Source organism: Crinia signifera, chromosome 7, assembly GCF_055691185.1.
Source record: "Crinia signifera chromosome 7, ASM5569118v1, whole genome shotgun sequence".
NCBI lineage: Eukaryota > Metazoa > Chordata > Amphibia > Anura > Myobatrachidae > Crinia > Crinia signifera.
In genome coordinates, this window is record NC_139223.1 from 161,655,816 (window position 1) to 161,678,000 (window position 22,185).

At 50.2% G+C, this 22,185-nt stretch overlaps 1 protein-coding gene across 1 annotated transcript in view; it reads left to right on the top strand.

Moving 5' to 3' along the window:
• The window catches only part of LOC146020745 (caspase-8-like), a 53,667-nt gene extending 33,597 nt beyond the window's left edge, over positions 1-20,070 (top strand). Inside the window, exons 4-7 of the mRNA XM_083154156.1 lie at positions 9,758-9,816; positions 14,565-14,688; positions 17,387-17,876; positions 18,414-20,070. Of these exons, the coding sequence (XP_083010282.1) occupies positions 9,758-9,816; positions 14,565-14,688; positions 17,387-17,876; positions 18,414-18,543 (803 nt within the window). The 3' untranslated portion in view covers positions 18,544-20,070. The remainder of the gene's footprint in view (positions 1-9,757; positions 9,817-14,564; positions 14,689-17,386; positions 17,877-18,413) is intronic.
• The last annotated feature ends 2,115 nt before the right edge of the window (positions 20,071-22,185 follow it).

The following is a 22,185-nucleotide window of genomic DNA, read 5'->3' on the forward strand; positions in this document are numbered from 1 at the left end:
AGCCGCATTGCATGCACATGGGCGGTATGACAGGGGAGTCCCTGAGCGCCCATACACGTGTGTATAGCAGCATTACATGCACATGGGCAGTATGACTGGCGAGTCCCTGAGCGCCCATACACGTGTGTATAACAGCTTTACATGCACATGGGCAGTATGACTGGTGAGTGCCTGAGCATCCATACACTCGTGTATAGCAGTATTACACGTACATGGGCAGTATGACTGGTGAGTTCCTGAGTGCCCATACACGTGTGTACAGCAGCATTACATGTACATGGGCAGTATAACTGGTGAGTCCCTGAGCGCCCATACAAGTGTATAGCAGCATTACCTGCACATGGGCAGTATGACTGGTGAGTCCCTGAGCGCCCATACACGTGGGTTTAGCAGCATTACATGCACATGGGCAGTATGACTGGCGAGTCCCTGAGCGCCCATACACGTGTGTTTAGCAGCATTACATGCACATGGGCAGTATGACTGTCGAGTCCCTGAGCGCCCATACACGTGTGTTTAGCGGCATTACATGCACATGGGCAGTATGACTGGCGAGTCCCTGAGCGCCCATACACGTGTATAGCAGCATTACATGCACATGGGCAGTATGACTGGCGAGTCCCTTAGCACCCAAACACGTGTGTTTAGCAGCATTACATGCACATGGGCAGTATGACTGGTGAGTCCCTGAGCGCCCATACATGTGTGTATAGCAGCATTACATGCACAAGGGCAGTATGACTGGTACGTCCCTGAGCGCCCATACACCTGTGTATAGCAGCATTACATGCACATGGGCAGTATGACTGGTGAGTCCCTGAGTGCCCACACACGTGTGTACAGCAGCATTACATGTACATGGGCAGTATGACTGGTGAGTCCCTGAACGCCCATACACGTGTGTATAGCAGCATTACATGCACATGGGCAGTATGACTGGTGAGTCCCTGAGTGCCCACACACGTGTGTACAGCAGCATTACATGTACATGGGCAGTATGACTGGTGAGTCCCTGAGCGCCCATACACGTGTGTATAGCAGCATTATATGCACATGGGCAGTATGACTGGCGAATCTCTGAGCGCCCATACATGTGTGTGTATAGCAGCATTACATGTACATGGGCAGTATGACTGGTGAGTCCCTGAGCACCCATACATGTGTGTATAGCAGCATTACATGCACATGGGCAGTATGACTGGCGAGTCCCTTAGCGCCCATACACGTGTGTTTAGCAGCATTACATGCACATGGGCAGTATGACTGGTGAGTCCCTGAGCGCCCATACATGTGTGTATAGCAGCATTACATGCACAAGGGCAGTATGACTGGTACGTCCCTGAGCGCCCATACACGTGTGTTTAGCAGCATTACATGTACATGGGCAGTATGACTGGCGAGTCCCTGAGCGCCCATACACATGTGTATAACAGCATTACATGCACATGGGCAGAATGACTGGGGAGTCCCTGAGCGCCCATACACGTGTGTATAGCCGCATTGCATGCACATGGGCGGTATGACAGGGGAGTCCCTGAGCGCCCATACACGTGTGTATAACAGCTTTACATGCACATGGGCAGTATGACTGGTGAGTGCCTGAGCATCCATACACTCGTGTATAGCAGTATTACACGTACATGGGCAGTATGACTGGTAAGTTCCTGAGTGCCCATACACGTGTGTACAGCAGCATTACATGTACATGGGCAGTATAACTGGTGAGTCCCTGAGCGCCCATACAAGTGTATAGCAGCATTACCTGCACATGGGCAGTATGACTGGTGAGTCCCTGAGCGCCCATACACGTGGGTTTAGCAGCATTACATGCACATGGGCAGTATGACTGGCGAGTCCCTGAGCACCCATACACGTGTGTTTAGCAGCATTACATGCACATGGGCAGTATGACTGGCGAGTCCCTGAGCGCCCATACACGTGAGTTTAGCAGCATTACATGCACATGGGCAGTATGACTGGCGAGTCCCTGAGCACCCATACACGTGTGTTTAGCAGCATAACATTCACATGGGCAGTATGACTGGCGAGTCCCTGAGCGCCCATACACGTGTGTATAGCAGCATTACATGCACATGGGCAGTATGACTGGTGAGTCCCTGAGTGCCCACACACGTGTTTACAGCAGCATTACATGTACATGGGCAGTATGACTGGTGAGTCCCTGAGCGCCCATACACGTGTGTATAGCAGCATTACATGCACATGGGCAGTATGACTGGCGAATCTCTGAGCGCCCATACACGTGTGTATAGCAGCATTACATGTACATGGGCAGTATGACTGGTGAGTCCCTGAGCGCCCATACACGTGTATATAGCAGCATTACATGCACATGGGCAGTATGACTGGCGAGTCCCTGAGCGCCCATACATGTGTGTGTATAGCAGCATTACATGCACATGGGTAGTATGACTGGTGAGTCTCTGAGCACCTATATACGTGTATATAGCAGCATTACATGCACATGGGCAGTATGACTGGTGAGTCCCTGAGCGCCTGTACACATGTGTATAGCAGCATTACATGCACATGGGCAGTATGACTGGCGAGTCCCTGAGCACCCACACACGTGTGTATAGCAGCATTACATGCACATGGGCAGTATGACTGGCGAGTCCCTGAGCGCCCATACACGTGTGTGTATAGCAGCATTACATGCACATGGGCAGTATGACTGGCGAGTCCCTGAGCACCCACACACGTGTGTGTATAGCAGCATTACATGCACATGGGCAGTATGACTGGCGAGTCCCTGAGCGCCCATACACGTGTGTATAGCTGCATAACATGCACATGGGTAGTATGACTGGTGAGTCTCTGAGCACCTATATACGTGTATATAGCAGCATTACATGCACATGGGCAGTATGACTGGTGAGTCCCTGAGCGCCTGTACACATGTGTATAGCAGCATTACATGTACATGGGAAGTATGACTGGCGAGTCCCTGAGCGCCCATACACGTGTGTATAGCAGCATTACATGCACATGGGCAGTATGACTGGATAGTCTCTGAGCGCCCATACACGTGTGTATAGAAGCATTACATACACATGGGCAGTATGACTGGCGAGTCCCTGAGCGCCCATACACGTGTGTATAGCAGCATTACATGCACATGGGCAGTATGACTGGCGAGTCCCTGAGCACCCATACACGTGTGTATAGCAGCATTACATGCACATGGGTAGTATGACTGGTGAGTCCCTGAGTGCCCACACACGTGTGTACAGCAGCATTACATGTACATGGGCAGTATGACTGGTGAGTCCCTGAGCGCCCATACACGTGTGTATAGCAGCATTATATGCACATGGGCAGTATGACTGGCGAATCTCTGAGCGCCCATACACGTGTGTATAGCAGCATTACATGTACATGGGCAGTATGACTGGTGAGTCTCTGAGCACCTATATACGTGTATATAGCAGCATTACATGCACATGGGCAGTATGACTGGTGAGTCCCTGAGCGCCTGTACACATGTGTATAGCAGCATTACATGCACATGGGCAGTATGACTGGCGAGTCCCTGAGCACCCACACACGTGTGTATAGCAGCATTACATGCACATGGGCAGTATGACTGGCGAGTCCCTGAGCGCCCATACACGTGTGTGTATAGCAGCATTACATGCACATGGGCAGTATGACTGGCGAGTCCCTGAGCACCCACACACGTGTGTGTATAGCAGCATTACATGCACATGGGCAGTATGACTGGCGAGTCCCTGAGCGCCCATACACGTGTGTATAGCTGCATAACATGCACATGGGTAGTATGACTGGTGAGTCTCTGAGCACCTATATACGTGTATATAGCAGCATTACATGCACATGGGCAGTATGACTGGTGAGTCCCTGAGCGCCTGTACACATGTGTATAGCGGCATTACATGTACATGGGAAGTATGACTGGCGAGTCCCTGAGCGCCCATACACGTGTGTATAGCAGCATTACATGCACATGGGCAGTATGACTGGATAGTCTCTGAGCGCCCATACACGTGTGTATAGAAGCATTACATGCACATGGGCAGTATGACTGGCGAGTCCCTGAGCGCCCATACACGTGTGTATAGCAGCATTACATGCACATGGGCAGTATGACTGGCGAGTCCCTGAGCGCCCATACACGTGTGTATAGCAGCATTACATGCACATGGGTAGTATGACTGGTGAGTCCCTGAGTGCCCACACACGTGTGTACAGCAGCATTACATGTACATGGGCAGTATGACTGGTGAGTCCCTGAGCGCCCATACACGTGTGTATAGCAGCATTATATGCACATGGGCAGTATGACTGGCGAATCTCTGAGCGCCCATACACGTGTGTATAGCAGCATTACATGTACATGGGCAGTATGACTGGTGAGTCCCTGAGCGCCCATACACCTGTGTATAGCAGCATTACATGCACATGGGCAGTATGACTGGTGAGTCCCTGAGCGTCCATACACGTGTGTTTAGCAGCATTACATGTACATGGGCAGTATGACTGGCGAGTCCCTGAGCGCCCATACACATGTGTATAACAGCATTACATGCACATGGGCAGTATGACTGGTGAGTCCCTGAGTGCCCACACACGTGTGTACAGCAGCATTACATGTACATGGGCAGTATGACTGGTGAGTCCCTGAGCGCCCATACACGTGTGTATAGCAGCATTACATGCACATGGGCAGTATGACTGGCGAATCTCTGAGCGCCCATACACGTGTGTATAGCAGCATTACATGTACATGGGCAGTATGACTGGTGAGTCCCTGAGCGCCCATACACGTGTATATAGCAGCATTACATGCACATGGGCAGTATGACTGGCGAGTCCCTGAGCGCCCATACATGTGTGTGTATAGCAGCATTACATGCACATGGGTAGTATGACTGGTGAGTCTCTGAGCACCTATATACGTGTATATAGCAGCATTACATGTACATGGGCAGTATGACTGGTGAGTCCCTGAGCGCCTGTACACATGTGTATAGCAGCATTACATGCACATGGGCAGTATGACTGGCGAGTCCCTGAGCACCCACACACGTGTGTATAGCAGCATTACATGCACATGGGCAGTATGACTGGCGAGTCCCTGAGCGCCCATACACGTGTGTGTATAGCAGCATTACATGCACATGGGCAGTATGACTGGCGAGTCCCTGAGCACCCACACACGTGTGTGTATAGCAGCATTACATGCACATGGGCAGTATGACTGGCGAGTCCCTGAGCGCCCATACACGTGTGTATAGCTGCATAACATGCACATGGGTAGTATGACTGGTGAGTCTCTGAGCACCTATATACGTGTATATAGCAGCATTACATGCACATGGGCAGTATGACTGGTGAGTCCCTGAGCGCCTGTACACATGTGTATAGCAGCATTACATGTACATGGGAAGTATGACTGGCGAGTCCCTGAGCGCCCATACACGTGTGTATAGCAGCATTACATGCACATGGGCAGTATGACTGGATAGTCTCTGAGCGCCCATACACGTGTGTATAGAAGCATTACATACACATGGGCAGTATGACTGGCGAGTCCCTGAGCGCCCATACACGTGTGTATAGCAGCATTACATGCACATGGGCAGTATGACTGGCGAGTCCCTGAGCACCCATACACGTGTGTATAGCAGCATTACATGCACATGGGTAGTATGACTGGTGAGTTCCTGAGTGCCCACACACGTGTGTACAGCAGCATTACATGTACATGGGCAGTATGACTGGTGAGTCCCTGAGCGCCCATACACGTGTGTATAGCAGCATTATATGCACATGGGCAGTATGACTGGTGAATCTCTGAGCGCCCATACACGTGTGTATAGCAGCATTACATGTACATGGGCAGTATGACTGGTGAGTCTCTGAGCACCTATATACGTGTATATAGCAGCATTACATGCACATGGGCAGTATGACTGGTGAGTCCCTGAGCGCCTGTACACATGTGTATAGCAGCATTACATGCACATGGGCAGTATGACTGGCGAGTCCCTGAGCACCCGCACACGTGTGTATAGCAGCATTACATGCACATGGGCAGTATGACTGGCGAGTCCCTGAGCGCCCATACACGTGTGTGTATAGCAGCATTACATGCACATGGGCAGTATGACTGGCGAGTCCCTGAGCACCCACACACGTGTGTGTATAGCAGCATTACATGCACATGGGCAGTATGACTGGCGAGTCCCTGAGCGCCCATACACGTGTGTGTATAGCTGCATAACATGCACATGGGTAGTATGACTGGTGAGTCTCTGAGCACCTATATACGTGTATATAGCAGCATTACATGCACATGGGCAGTATGACTGGTGAGTCCCTGAGCGCCTGTACACATGTGTATAGCGGCATTACATGTACATGGGAAGTATGACTGGCGAGTCCCTGAGCGCCCATACACGTGTGTATAGCAGCATTACATGCACATGGGCAGTATGACTGGATAGTCTCTGAGCGCCCATACACGTGTGTATAGAAGCATTACATGCACATGGGCAGTATGACTGGCGAGTCCCTGAGCGCCCATACACGTGTGTATAGCAGCATTACATGCACATGGGCAGTATGACTGGCGAGTCCCTGAGCATCCATACACGTGTGTATAGCAGCATTACATGCACATGGGTAGTATGACTGGTGAGTCCCTGAGTGCCCACACACGTGTGTACAGCAGCATTACATGTACATGGGCAGTATGACTGGTGAGTCCCTGAGCGCCCATACACGTGTGTATAGCAGCATTATATGCACATGGGCAGTATGACTGGCGAATCTCTGAGCGCCCATACACGTGTGTATAGCAGCATTACATGTACATGGGCAGTATGACTGGTGAGTCCCTGAGCGCCCATACACCTGTGTATAGCAGCATTACATGCACATGGGCAGTATGACTGGTGAGTCCCTGAGCGTCCATACACGTGTGTTTAGCAGCATTACATGTACATGGGCAGTATGACTGGCGAGTCCCTGAGCGCCCATACACATGTGTATAACAGCATTACATGCACATGGGCAGTATGACTGGGGAGTCCCTGAGCGCCCATACACGTGTGTATAGCCGCATTGCATGCACATGGGCGGTGTGACAGGGGAGTCCCTGAGCGCCCATACACGTGTGTATAACAGCTTTACATGCACATGGGCAGTATGACTGGTGAGTGCCTGAGCATCCATACACTCGTGTATAGCAGTATTACACGTACATGGGCAGTATGACTGGTAAGTTCCTGAGTGCCCATACACGTGTGTACAGCAGCATTACATGTACATGGGCAGTATAACTGGTGAGTCCCTGAGCGCCCATACAAGTGTATAGCAGCATTACCTGCACATGGGCAGTATGACTGGTGAGTCCCTGAGCGCCCATACACGTGGGTTTAGCAGCATTACATGCACATGGGCAGTATGACTGGCGAGTCCCTGAGCGCCCATACACGTGTGTTTAGCAGCATTACATGCACATGGGCAGTATGACTGGCGAGTCCCTGAGCGCCCATACACGTGAGTTTAGCAGCATTACATGCACATGGGCAGTATGACTGGCGAGTCCCTGAGCGCCCATACACGTGTGTTTAGCAGCATAACATGCACATGGGCAGTATGACTGGTGAGTCCCTGAGCGCCCATACACGTGTATATAGCAGCATTACATGCACATGGGCAGTATGACTGGTGAGTCCCTGAGCGCCCATACATGTGTGTGTATAGCAGCATTACATGCACATGGGTAGTATGACTGGTGAGTCTCTGAGCACCTATATACGTGTATATAGCAGCATTACATGCACATGGGCAGTATGACTGGTGAGTCCCTGAGCGCCTGTACACATGTGTATAGCAGCATTACATGCACATGGGCAGTATGACTGGCGAGTCCCTGAGCACCCACACACGTGTGTGTATAGCAGCATTACATGCACATGGGCAGTATGACTGGCGAGTCCCTGAGCGCCCATACACGTGTGTATAGCAGCATTACATGCACATGGGCAGTATGACTGGCGAGTCCCTGAGCACCCACACACGTGTGTGTATAGCAGCATTACATGCACATGGGCAGTATGAATGGCGAGTCCCTGAGCACCCACACACGTGTGTGTATAGCAGCATTACATGCACATGGACAGTATGACTGGCGAGTCCCTGAGTGCCCATACACGTGTGTATAGCAGCGGGATGCGGTTAATTTCCCGGCGGTCGGGATCCCGGCGGTCGGAATCCCGACACTGGAATCCCGACCGCCGAAATCCCGAAACTTTCTCCCTCCGTGGGTGTCCACGACACCCATAGAGGGAGAATAAAATAGCGTGCCGAGCGTAGCGAGGCACCGGGCCCGCTGCGTGGCGAGCGCAGCGAGCCCGCAAGGGGGGGCGATCCATGTCCCCCCCTTGTCGGGATTTCAGCGGTCGGGATTCCAGTGTCGGGATTCCGACCGCCGGGAAATCATATCGGATCCATAGCAGCATTACATGCACATGGGTAGTATGACTGGTGAGTCTCTGAGCACCTATATACGTGTGTATAGCAGCATTACATGTACATGGGCAGTATGACTGGTGAGTCCCGGAGTGCCCGTACACATGTGTATAGCAGCATTACATGCACATGGGCAGTATGACTGGCGAGTCCCTGAGCACCCACACACATGTGTATAGCAGCATTACATGCACATGGGCAGTATGACTGGCGAGTCCCTGAGCGCCCATACACGTGTGTACAGCAGCATTACATGCACATGGGCAGTATGACTGGTGAGTCCCTGAGCGCCCATACACGTGTATATAGCAGCATTACATGCACATGGGCAGTATGACTGGCGAGTCCCTGAGCGCCCATACACGTGTGTATAACAGTATTACATGCACATGGGCAGTATGACTGGCGAGTCCCTGAGCGCCCATACACGTGTGTACAGCAGCATTACATGCACATGGGCAGTATGACTGGTGAGTCCCTGAGCGCCCATACACGTGTATATAGCAGCATTACATGCACATGGGCAGTATGACTGGCGAGTCCCTAAACACCCCTACACGTGTGTGTATAGCAGCAGTACATGTACATGGGCAGTATGACTGGTGAGTCCCTGAGCGCCCATACACGTGTATATAGCAGCATTACATGTACATGGGCAGTATGACTGGCGAGTCCCTGAGCGCCCATACACATGTGTATAACAGCATTACATGCACATGGGCAGTATGACTGGGGAGTCCCTGAGCGCCCATACACGTGTGTATAGCAGCATTGCATGCACATGAGCAGTATGACTGGCGAGTCCCTGAGCGCCCATACACGTGTGTATAGCAGCATTACATGTACATAGGCAGTATGACTGGTGAGTCCCTGAGCGCCCATACACGTGTATATAGCAGCATTACATGCACATGGGCAGTATGACTGGCGAGTCCCTGAGCATCCATACACGTGTGTATAACAGCTTTACATGCACATGGGCAGTATAACTGGTGAGTCCCTGAGCACCTATACACATGTGTTAGCAGCTTTACAAGGGGGGCTACATGTGTATTAGCCTAGGGCACCTGGGACTTTTACTCAGGCCCTGCCAGTGATGGAGACTGAGCTGCTTCAGAACCCATTGGTGCCCAATGACTGGGCTGAGCTGCTGCAGCAATGGGGAGGCTGAAATGTCAGGGTCAGTGAGATCCTTTCCTGATCCATTCATTTCTCTGCCTGATTATTGTTCCAGATCTAGAACCTGGCACCAATCTTTCACAAGGAAGCAAAACTTGTGTAGATCACCCTGAGGTAAGCTGAATTTGTGTGTACGTGTGTGTACAGTAAGTGTATGTGTGTATTTTGTCATGTTATTGGGATAATAATACTGTGTACTGCTATGGGGTCAGGAATCGCCCCTCCGTAGTCACATTTGCAGCCGGTGACCATATTGGTCATTTCTCTAACGCTCCATCTGCAGAATACACTCTGGGAAATTTACTAAGAATACGAAGACGAATAAGAATACAAAGCTGATTTTCTTGGCTCCTGATTGGCCGCTAGGCGGCCAATAGAATCATTCGGAGGAGAGGGTACCGGGCTACCTACGGGCTCAAGAAAGGTAAGTATCAGTATGTATGTGTTATGTATGTATTAAACTTTCATTTTTCATGGGTTTCAGTGTGGTTATTTAACTATTTATTTTACTGTGGAACTACCAGCGTGCCAGCGAGCCCTTTATTGCCCCGCATGACTTGTGGTTCTCCACGTCCCAGCATGCAGGGGAGGCTTGCTGGGACTCAAAACTCCACAGTATAAGACAACAGTTAAGACAACAGTTTTTAATTCTATTTTTTACACCATTTTATCAGCTCGATGCCCACCGCCCAGGGGCATCGAGGACAGCACCAGGCTTCAGCCTGGCCAGGCTAAAGCCTGGGGGGTCCCCACTTCCCCAGGACCCCTGGCCAGGCTGACTGGTCGGTAGGGTTAATGCTTTGGCCGGGGGGACTTGTATAAAAAGTATCCCCCCGGCTGTGGCATTATCCTGCTGGCTGGTTGGGCCTGGGACTGGTTCTTAAAATATGGGGGACCCCTAGTCATTTTGTCCCCCGTATTTTGCGAACCAGACCCGGCTCTGGAGCCTGGGGCTGGTTTTTAAAAATCAGCGGAGCCCTATATCAGTGGGTCCCTGATTTTTTTTAAACTAGCCCCGGCTCGTTCAGCTTGGGGCGGGCGGGGGGGGGCGTTTTTTTTTTTTTTTTTTAGAAAAATAAATAAATAAAACGGCGTTCGTGCGTCTCAGATGCTTGCGCTCCCTATTCTCGGCAATGGGCAAGTGAGCGTGTGAGAAATGTATCACTGGGACAGCCGATGAAGATGGCTGTATCTGTACCAGTAGTCCAGGCTGGAGATGACCAGAGAGTGGATGAGAGAGGATTAGTAGCATTCTGCGTGAGAAAAGGTCTGAGTGACACCAGCATAGAGGTGATATTGGAAACTCACCGTGGGGCCCATTTACTAAGGATCACATATACAATGCAATCTGCAATATGTGATGGTATCAGCGGGATGCATCCTCCTGCACACGTAGGGTCAGGAGCCCCTCCCTGCGATGACGGGGGGTCTGCACGGTAAGTGCTGACCCAAAGCTGATCATTCTGACAGCATTGCCCTGCCGGCAGTGTGGTGTGTAGCCCATTAGCTACAATGGGCTACCACCAACTCACATAGTAGTTAAGGAGGAATAATACTTTGCGTCCATCGAGTTCAACCTTTGGTTACAGAGTAAGATATATTGCTACATCCCTTATATAACTGTGATATAATTATAGACAGATTATGATTGCTGTTTGTACCCCTGGATGTTTTTACCCAATAGATGTTTGTCCAACTTTAGTTTTAATGTATTTGTGTCTGCCGACACCATCTCTCCATCTGCCGACATCACCTCTCCATCTGCCGACATCACCTCTCCATCTGCCGACACCACCTCTCCATCTACCGACACCATCTCTCCATCTGCCGACATCACCTCTCCATCTGCCGACACCACCTCTTTATCTGCCGACACCATCTCTCCATCTACCGACACCATCTCTCCATCTGCCGACACCACCTCTCCATCTGCCGACACCACCTCTCCATCTGCCGACACCACCTCTCCATCTACCGACACCATCTCTCCATCTGCCGACACCACCTCTTTATCTGCCGACACCATCTCTCCATCTGCCGACATCATCTCTCCATCTGCAGACATCCTCTCTCCATCTGCCGACACCACCTCTCCATCTACCGACACCATCTCTCCATCTGCCGACACCATGTCTCTATCTTCTGGCACCATCTCTCCATCTGCCGACGCCATCTCTCCATCTGCCGACACCATGTCTCTATCTTCTGGCACCATCTCTCCATCTGCCGACACCACCTTTCCAGGAAGAGACTTCTATAATATAACTGCCCTGATCATGAAAAAGTTTTTCCTTCTACCGGGACAAAATCTTCTTCTCTCCTAATCTAAACGTATGGCCACGTGTCCTAGGATCCTCACTCAGAGCAAAGATGGCGAAGAGAGATTGGCCCCTGATGTAGTTGTACATGTTGAGCATGTCTTCCCTTACACGTCTTTTTTCCAGCATAAACAACCCCAATTTGTCCACCTGTCTCCATAGCTTCATTTCTCCAACCCTTTTATTATCTTTGTTGCTCTTCTTTGGACTTTTTCCAGTTCTATGACGTCCATTGAACCCCATATTCTAGATGCGGTCTAACCAGTGCATTATAAAGCGGCATGATTACATTTCAGTTCCTAGACCCTGATTCTGGTTGGCTCACAAAGCAGCTATTCTCCAGTCCTTAGGCACCTTACCAGATGAAAATGAGTGTCCGGGAAGCACTGAGTGAGCGGACACTGTGGACAGCGGTGGCAGAATTTTAAAATTCAAAAGATAGGCTGCTGATTGGCTGAGAGAGAGAGCACTCTCAGCCAATCAGCAGCCGGCCTTTCTTTTGAAATGTAAAATTCTGCCACCGCTGTCCACAGTGTCTGCTCACTCAGCGCTTCCCAGACACTGCGGACTGCAGTATCCGTCCTCTGGCTTCCACAGGTTACAGCGCTGGGACCCTGCGCCCCTATGGAGCCTGCTCCCCCCTGCCACCGCTTGGGCTGCAGAGCCCTGGTTACACCAGTGCTTTATACTTAATGATTGCCCCCTCATTCCCATTAGCCTTATACATTTTAAATGCTCTTATCTTATTGCTGTCCTTACTTTTTCGTCCAACCAAGTTGGCTTTTTCCTCTTGATTTTACCCATATTGATTTTAGTATATATTTAATAGTTGGAGTTTCTAGCAAATATTTTAGGATTTCCCACATTTCCTCTGCATTTTTCCCGACAAATAAAACTTCCCACTCCATTTCATTTAAGGATTCCCTGAAAAATGTAAAGTTCGCTTTCCTAAAATTCAACATTGGCTGTAGTCGCGGGACCCGATATCCAGAATGCTTCGAAACACGACTGCGGGCGGTTATAGAGGGATCCCAGCAGATATCAGATTCCTGCTGCGGTCCCTTCTACTTACACGCCAGCGATACTTATAATATTTTCAGCTAACCCTGGAAAAAGGGTGTTTTTCAATGAATTAGCCTCAAATATTAAATGATAAATGGGCCCCCTACAGAGAGAGAAACAGAGGACAAAGCTTTAGCAGACACCTACTGTCAGTGGGGGGGGGGGGGGGAGTGGTCAGAGAGGTGGGAGGACAGCCAGTCAGAGAGCAGCAGTTATAATAGAATTATCTCTATCAATGACAGAAACCACAGAAAACATACAATTGATAAACAACTCAGTCTTTTTCTATGGAGTTTTGCCGCTTTCACCTCCGCAACATCTCACGCATCAGACCATTCCTCTCCACTGATGCGACCAAAATTCTCATTCACTCTCTTGTCATCTCCCGCCTTGACTACTGCAACATCCTTCTCTCTGGGCTACCTCTCACCCGCCTCGAACCTCTCCAATCCGTTCTTAACGCTGCTGCTAGGCTCATCTTCCTCTCCCGCCACTCTACCTCCACCTCCCCCCTCTGTCTATCTCTTCACTGGCTCCCCATTCCTTTCCGAGTTCTCTTTAAACTCCTCACCACCACCTACAAGGCTCTCTCCTCCTCCACCGCTCCTTACCGTTCTTCACTGATCTCTATCCACACTCCCTCCCGTCCTCTTCGCTCCGCCGCCTGACCTCTCACCTAATCACCTCCTCCCACTCCCGTGTCCAAGACTTCTCTACCAGCTATACCCCTATTTATACTTGTTTGGTTGGGCTTTGGCGCTGCCTAATCTGGTTTGCGGTGTGGAATAAGGTAGAAATGAAGAGATGGAGAATATAGAGTCTATGTAAATAGATTTATTTATATTGGTATTTTAATGTGTGGTGAGGGTTAAAATGTTAATTTGTTTGGGTGGGAAATTTACTTGGTGTTTCTGATACGCCTAAAGGGGGTCCCCTGCAGTGTGTCCCCGGCTGAGAAAAAATTCCCACTACAGGGAACAAGTATTTCTAATCCATAAGGGACCGAAAACCCTTAAACAGCTTGGCAGCGCCTAGAGAATACACCAACACAGAAGTGAGCGCAGTGTATCACCCCCAAGTCTTTATACCCCTATTTATGCTGTATTTTATCAACACACCCTGTACGTTACTTTGTAATTTGTTTTTTTGTTTGCTATGTACGGCGCTGCGGACACTTTGTGGCGCCTTATAAATAATCGAACTACTACTACTACTATGGAGTGTGTGTATGTATGTATGTATGTATTTGTGTGTGTATGTATGTATGTGTGTGTGTGTGTGTGTGTGTGTGTGTATGTGTTTGTGTGTGTATGTGGCCTTTTCTTCCATTTAGATGAATGTCCAAGTAAAAAATAATATATATTTGTTGTGTATAATAATTTTGTATGCAGCGGTTTTTGAAGATAGAAGATTTATGTGGCTGGGTCGTGGCGAGTTGTAACCGTGGAATGTCCAATTCTGTGTCTGTGATTTGCATTTTAGCCTTCAGCTGAGTTGTACAACATGAGCAGTCACACCCGGGGGATCTGCCTCATCATCAGCAACTTCAGCTTTAAAAATGCAAGGATTACATTGAATGACAGGAATGGAACAGACAAAGATAAAGGTAAGCTCACTATTAGCATCTGTCGCAGGTGAGCAGGAGTGCTGAGTGCATGGGGTGTATGCAGTGAGCAGGAGTGCTGAGTGCATGGGGTGTATGCGGTAAGCTGGATTGCTGAGTGCATGGGGTGTATGCGGTGAGCAGGAGTGATGAGTGCATGGGGTGTATGCGGTGAGCAGGAGTGCTGAATGTATGGGGTGTACATGGTTTGCAGGAGTGCTGAGTGTATGGGGTGTACGTGGTGAGCAGGAGTGCTGTGTGTATGGGGTGTACGTGGTGAGCAGGAGTGCTGAATGTATGGGGTGTATTTAGTAAGCAGGAGTGCTGAGTGTATGCGGCGAGGAGTGCTGAATGCTTGGTGTGTACGCAGTAAGCATGAGTGCATGGGGTGTACGCGGTAAGCAGGAGAGCTGAGTGTATGGGGTGTATGTGGTAAGCAGGAGAGCTGAGCGCATGGGGGATATGCGGTAAGCAGGAGTGCTGAGTGTATGGGGTGTACGCAGTAAGCAGGAGTGCTGAGTGTATGGGGTGTACGTGGTAAGCAGGAGTGCTGAGTGTATGGGGTGTACGTGGTAAGCAGGAGTGCTGAGTGCTTGGTGTATATGCAGTGAGCAGGAGTGCTGAGTGTATGGGGTGTACGCGGTAAGCAGGAGTGCTGAGCGCATGGGGGATATGCGGTAAGCAGGAGTGCTGAGTGTATGGGGTGTACGCAGTAAGCAGGAGTGCTGAGTGTATGGGGTGTACGTGGTAAGCAGGAGTGCTGAGTGTATGGGGTGTACGTGTAAGCAGGAGTGCTGAGTGTATGGGGTGTACGTGGTAAGCAGGAGTGCTGAGTGTATGGGGGGTACGTGGTAAGCAGGAGTGCTAAGTGCTTGGTGTATATGCAGTGAGCAGGAGTGCTGAGTGTATGGGGTGTACGCGGTAAGCAGGAGTGCTGAGCGCATGGGGGATATGCGGTAAGCAGGAGCGCCAAGTGCTAGATTAGAGTAATCCAAAATTTATTTGGTGTTCTCATCTTTACAAATGATCAGACTATGGGTGAGATGTACTAAGCCCTGAAAGTGATAAAATGGATAGTGATAAACCACCAACCAATCAGCTCCTACCTGACATTTTCCAAACACAGCCTGTGACATGGCAGGTAGGAGCTGATTGGCTGGTGGTTTATCACTCTCCATTTTATCACTTTTCAAGCTTAGTACATCTGGCCCTATGTGACAGTGATCTGCGAGTGGGATGAAGCAGTGCTGAGAGCTGCCGCAGTGCTGAGAGAGCTGCCGCAGTGCTGAGAGAGCTGCCGCAGTGCTGAGAGAGCTGCCGCAGTGCTGAGGAGGATGACGCAGTGCTGAGAGGGATGGCGCAGTGTTGAGGAGGATGACGCAGTGCTGAGAGGGATGACGCAGTGTTGAGCGGGGTGACACAGTGCTGAGCGGGGATGACGCAGTGTTGAGGAGGATGACGCAGTGCTGAGAGGGAAAACGCAGTGTTGAGCAGGGGGGTGACACAGTGTTGAGAAGGGTGACGCAGTGCTGAACGGGGTGGTGACACAGTGCTGTGTGGGGTGACAGTGCTGTGTGGGGTGACACAGAGTGCAACAGACCTGAATTGCAGTATGCATGGTGCCACAGATGTATTATATAGCCACACAATAATAATATTACTGTATCTCTGAAAATGACAATTAATGTTTTTTCTTTTGCTTTGGTGTCAAATTTTTCTGTGTTTTTGCATTTTGTTGGCTTTTGTTATTGGGATTTATCAGATTTGGGTCTATTTTGATGACACACATGATGTGAGCATGTGACGTGCAGAGAGAGTTAGATTTGTGTGAGTTATTTTGTTCCTGTGCAGGGTAAATACCGGCTGCATTTTTTTTACACTGCAATTTAGATTTCAGTTTCAACACACCCCACCCAAATGTAACACTCTCTCTGCACATGTTACATCTGCCCCACCTGCAGTGCACATGGTTCTGCCCAGTTTGAGAAATAATTTGTACTATGATCAGATCTGAATAAGGGCCTAAGGGGGTTATTCTGGTTCACTTGCAAAGGCAAAATCCTTCTCAAATGGACAAAACCATGTGCACTGCAGGTGGGGCAGATGTAACATGTGCAGAGAGAGTTACATTTTGGTGTGGTGTGTTGAAACTGAAATGTAAATTGCAGTGTAAAAAAAATGCAGCCAGTATTTACCCTGCACAGAAACAAAATAACTCACACAAATCTAACTCTCTCTGCACCTGTTACATCTGCCCCACCTGCAGTGCAGCATGGTTTTGTCCATTTTGAGAACAAATTTGTACTGCAATCAGATCTGCATAAGGGCCAGTATGTATGGACAACACGCTGCCCGATCCATCTGTAGATATCTCTACTAGTGTGTACAGAGAGGACCGAGGTTGGGAATGCCTGATGTAGACATTGACCACATCAACATTCATCATGACGACACTATAAAAATGTTGACATGATTAGAATTTTGACAAATTGTTCCTAGTAGTTTGGCAGCTCCGGCGGTGTCTCCTGGGTCAGGTGATCAGCTAGCAGTGATTTTCGTCTGATCCTGCGGCGGTTATGACTGTAACACTAACCCCTAATCCAGGTGTTCCCTACCTCGCTGCTCAGAATAACTGCGGTGCTATTTATGTATGTACGGCTGACATGAGCGTCACCGAGCACTTGGTTGTGTTCCCCATTAGATTCCCTACGCAGAGTGTTTTCTAAGCTTGGTTTTGAAGTCTGCATAGAAGAGGACCTTCAGAGGGACCAGATCCTCAGCACGTTCAGGTCCTACAGTCATAGGAACCATGGAGAGAGCGACACCTTCGTCTGCTGCCTCCTGACGCACGGGGACAAAGGAACCATCTATGGCACGGACGGGCAAAGTGTGCCCATCAGGGAACTTACCTCTTGTTTCTCCAGATCCTCATGCCCATCACTGGAGGGAAAACCCAAACTGTTCTTTATCCAGGCATGCCAAGGTACCAAGCATCAGAAGGTGGTGACCCTGGAGACAGACGCCAGCAATGCTTTATCTGCCAGGAACGTGCCATTCGAGGACTTGATTCCAGATGAGGCAGATTTCCTCCTGGGAATGGCCACCACCCTGCACCACGTCTCTTATAGAAACCCAAACTCTGGCTCCTGGTACATACAGTCCCTTTGTACACACCTGGAGACTTATCACAGGTAACACGTTACACAGGTGGTTATTATATAATAGGCAGAAATCGGTCTGTAGTGTGATGGAATTACCTGAGGGACTCAGAAGGAATATCCAGAAGAGACTCACCTGTCGTGGTCCATGAGAGAGAAAAGCCTACAGTGATGTAAAAGCTGGCTCTCCAGGGTCACCCAGGAGAGGCATAGGAGGGTTATACCCAGGGCCGGTGCAAGGTAGTCAGTCAGCTTACTGCCCCCAATACCCACTGTCCAGAACTTTAGGTGACAGTGTGGAGGAGGCTTCTGAGAAGTCCAACACCTGCCAGTTGCATTAAGTTCTACAAGGATCTATCTCACAGAGTCATCCTTCATTCTGTGAAAAGCAACCAATCAGCTTCTATCATCTGTCATTTTAAAGACTGTTCTAGATAAGTGACAGGAGCTGATTGGCTGCTACTTTCCCTCTCGCCAAGACCTGATACATCTCCCCCGTAGGCCAGTAGACAACAGTCAGATACAGGTTAGAGAACTGCTCAGTAATGCTCACCTGTCGTTTTGTATTAGGGCAGAAGACATCATCTCCATCCTAACCAGAGTTAACCGTGATCTGAGCCAGCAATATGCTCCTAAGTTTAACGGATCGCAGATGCCTCAGCCTTGGACGACGCTCAGCAGAAAGCTCATCTTCATCTGACGGACAAGAGGTTTGTGAAGGGAGGATGGAAGACACCCAACTGGAATCTAAGAACTGTGGATGGTCCTTCCTTTCATTGGCCTTCAAGCTCTGTGCCAGGTGCTATAATGCTATGGCACAGTATTAGAGCAATGGCCCAGAGTGGTAACCCACCAACCTGCACTCTAACTCTGAGGAACCGTGCCAACCGGCACTCTGACCCTGAGTAACCGTGCCAACCGGCACTCTGACCCTGAGTAACCGTGCCAACCGGCACTCTGACCCTGAGTAACTGTGCCAACCGGCACTCTGACCCTGAGTAACCGTGCCAACTGGGACTCTGACCCTGAGTAACCGTGCCAACCGGCACTCTGACCCTGAGTAACCGTGCCAACCTGCACTCTGACCCCGAGTAACCGTGCCAACCTGCACTCTGACCCCGAGTAACCGTGCCAACCTGCACTCTGACCCCGAGTAACCGTGCCAACCGGCACTCTGACTCTGAGTAACTGTGCCAACCTTAAACTGGAAATAACTGTACAGAGCGGTTACTTGGTGCACTGATGCCCATATAGGGCATTGCTGCGTGTCACCGATGAGCAGAGACACGGGGATGTAGCCACAGTAACCGTCAGGTTTGTCAGCACTCTGTAGACCAGGCGTCTGCTCACCCCAAGCTCTCTTGCCCGTTCCTGAATTACCCCAAGTTGCTGACAATGACTGGGAATCCTGAGGGTAAGCCAGAGATGGATAATGGGTGCACTCAGGGCCTGATTCGGGTCTGTACCTGTATACCTATTGTATTGATAGGTCATCCGTCGCCATTATCAGCACACATTCGCTTAAACCCTAGCCTTGGTGCAAGAGATCTGTCTGATAACAATAAGATCTGCAATAAGAAGCTGTACACCCGCATTCACGCATGACCGGCATCACAGCGGCCATGATGCAATATAAGACTATAACTAAATTATTTCATATGAGAGCCCCTAGTTCCAGCTTATGGCGTCCTAGGAGATCTAGTCTGTGACTGTGGTCCCCTGGCGCATTCTGCGGAGAAAGGAGGAGTCAGTGATGTCACCTGGGACGCGGTCACCCGCCCACCTCTAATACTATGCTCAGACTAGGGATAGCCAGGTAAGGGTTAAGCACTGGTTCTGCGCATCTGCAGAACACCAGGGACTGCGGCCGCACATGCTCCCCACCAAAAGCAATGGGATTTTGCCATTGTACCTCCCTGTCATTATTTAAAACTATTTACCATTGAGAGGAAACCATCGATGGCGGACAACCATCCCTAGCTCAGACAAGCTTGCAACACATATTAGCAACCACTCTTCTGATTGGACTGAACACCCCCAGATCAGCCAATGAGTGCGTCTCCAGATGGGACCTCCCTTGTACCCTGTATACACTGTGCTAGGAGCCGTGTGGTTGTTAATGATACGACCACACAATAAAACGGTGGCGGCAGGGTTAGAAGCCTATTTGCCGTCTAAAGGTGGCCATACACACACAGATTTATCTTCAGATCTGGCTGGTTGGAACAAAAACATGGTTATGGATGAGAGCAAATGACAGTTGACCATTTGCTTGGAAATGCTGGAAAACTGACAAACTGTCACTCATCCATAACCATGTTTTTGTTCCAACCAGCCAGATCTGGAGATAAATCTGACTAGTGTATAGGCACCTTAACACTACTGCATTCCTTCTGTATACGCACCTGTGCAGGTGCCGGGCCAATCAGCCGGTATCGGGTATGGTACAGGTGTCTACCCAGCAGTGTAGGCGCTCACCTGGAGAATTATCCAGATAACAGATGGAAACGTGAGGGAATATCCCAAGGAGCGTCTATATGACAGATATGACTTACCGGCGTACCGCTCTGTGCAACCAATAACTGAGACAAGACAACTTAGTTAATGGCCAATTTAAATAGTTCACAGCTTTATTGAATAAATCCATAATCATAGCCAAACAACCACAGGGCAAGGAAAGGGAAGCAAAGTGTCAGGTTCTTGCCACATGGTACCACCTGGGGTGTGTCCATCCTATCCCCGGACAATTCTTTTATTGCCCACTGTGTCTGGCTGTGCACTGCTGGAACGGGATTCCCGCAACGGTGTGTGCAGTCGTGTCAGTCTGCAGGAGGGTCTGGTACAATGCGCATCGATAAAGGCCTAGCATTTAAAGCTGTCTTGCTGAGGCGTGCCTGGCCTCCCTGCTAGATGCATCCGCCACCTTCCTCTGCTCTGGACCTCGATTGTGCTTGAAACCATAGTTCGATATCCCTTGCGCCAAAATTGATGGGCTTCTGCCCCTGCGCCCTGAGCCTAAACGCCTCATCATACCTGCGCCATATTTGCCCTCCAAAATCCTTGTGCAAGGAGTGGATGAGGGTGATGTACTTCATCATATTAGTTGCCATATCGGGGTACGCAAGCCCGTAACATCCCGCGTACACAAACATTCCGCTTACCCAATGCTCGATAGTTTTATAGGATTCTTTCTGCCCAACCCCTTTGTCACTGCACCTTTCCTTCTCCTTCCAGCCCCCCTCAGTAAGGGAGCATATGTCTATGAAGTCTCCCTGTACAATCTCCTTCCTGAGCTGCATGGGTAGGTGCGAGTCTAGGGCACCCAGATCATGGTGCGCTGCTCCGTCTTGGTGCATGACCACGGACTTAGCTGCCTCCGCTTGCGCTATTTTACTGAATAGTGCGTCAGCTCCTGGGGCGGACAACTTCTTTTTCTTAATATTCTCGCGTGCTAAGCGCAGCTTCTCCTTTAGCTCCTTACACTTTTCATCGTCGTCTGCATCAGACTCGCTTTCTCCCCCTTTGGCCTGCGAGCGAACATTCGCCACTAGCACCCTTGGGCTTCGCCCATATATATTACAGGCATTAGTTATCTCACCGTTACTGTGCGCTAAAAATCCGCCCTCTGCCGTGCGTGCCTGTGCGATGGCCTCTGTCTTAGGAGCTTCTGTTGCGCCCGACTGTGCTGCTGCCATGTTGGACATGGCATGCGCCCCATTGCTCTTGGACACGCCTTGGATCGCCAGCTCCCCTCCTCTGGCTTGTATCGATTTATCATGGCCGAACTGCTCCTGCTCGCTGGCCCTTGGTGTCCCGCATCGACCTTCCGCCCCTGCAAATGACCGCTGGACGCTGGCGGGGATTGTGGTTTCCTGGTAACCCTCTCTGGGAGGTGAAGTGACATGGGGGGAGTGGGTGAAGTAATTCTGCAGCTCCCTCTGTGGTGCATTGCCCCTGGAGATCTCACGTTGCTGCTCCGTAATGTTCCTGTGGCTGGGGGTGAATCTGGGGTGCTGCGCTGGGCTATTGTACTCTTGGGCTTCTGTAAAGAAGACCCATTTCCCCCGTGTCTCAGGCGACCTCGGCCTGCTCCCCCTGCTGCTGCTGCTTTCCCCGCTGCACCCAGAATAGTGCCTGCTGCTGCTTCTCCTCTCTCCCCTGCACCCAGAATAGTGACTGCTGCTTTCCCCCCTGCACCCAGAATAGTGACTGCTGCTGCTGCTTTCCCCCCTGCACCCAGAATAGTGCCTGCTGCTGCATCTCCTCTCTCCCCTGCGCACCCCCTCGTGCCTGCTGACTGCCCGTGCGGAAGGCGAGGGCTGCTGCTGTGTCCGTGTGGGCG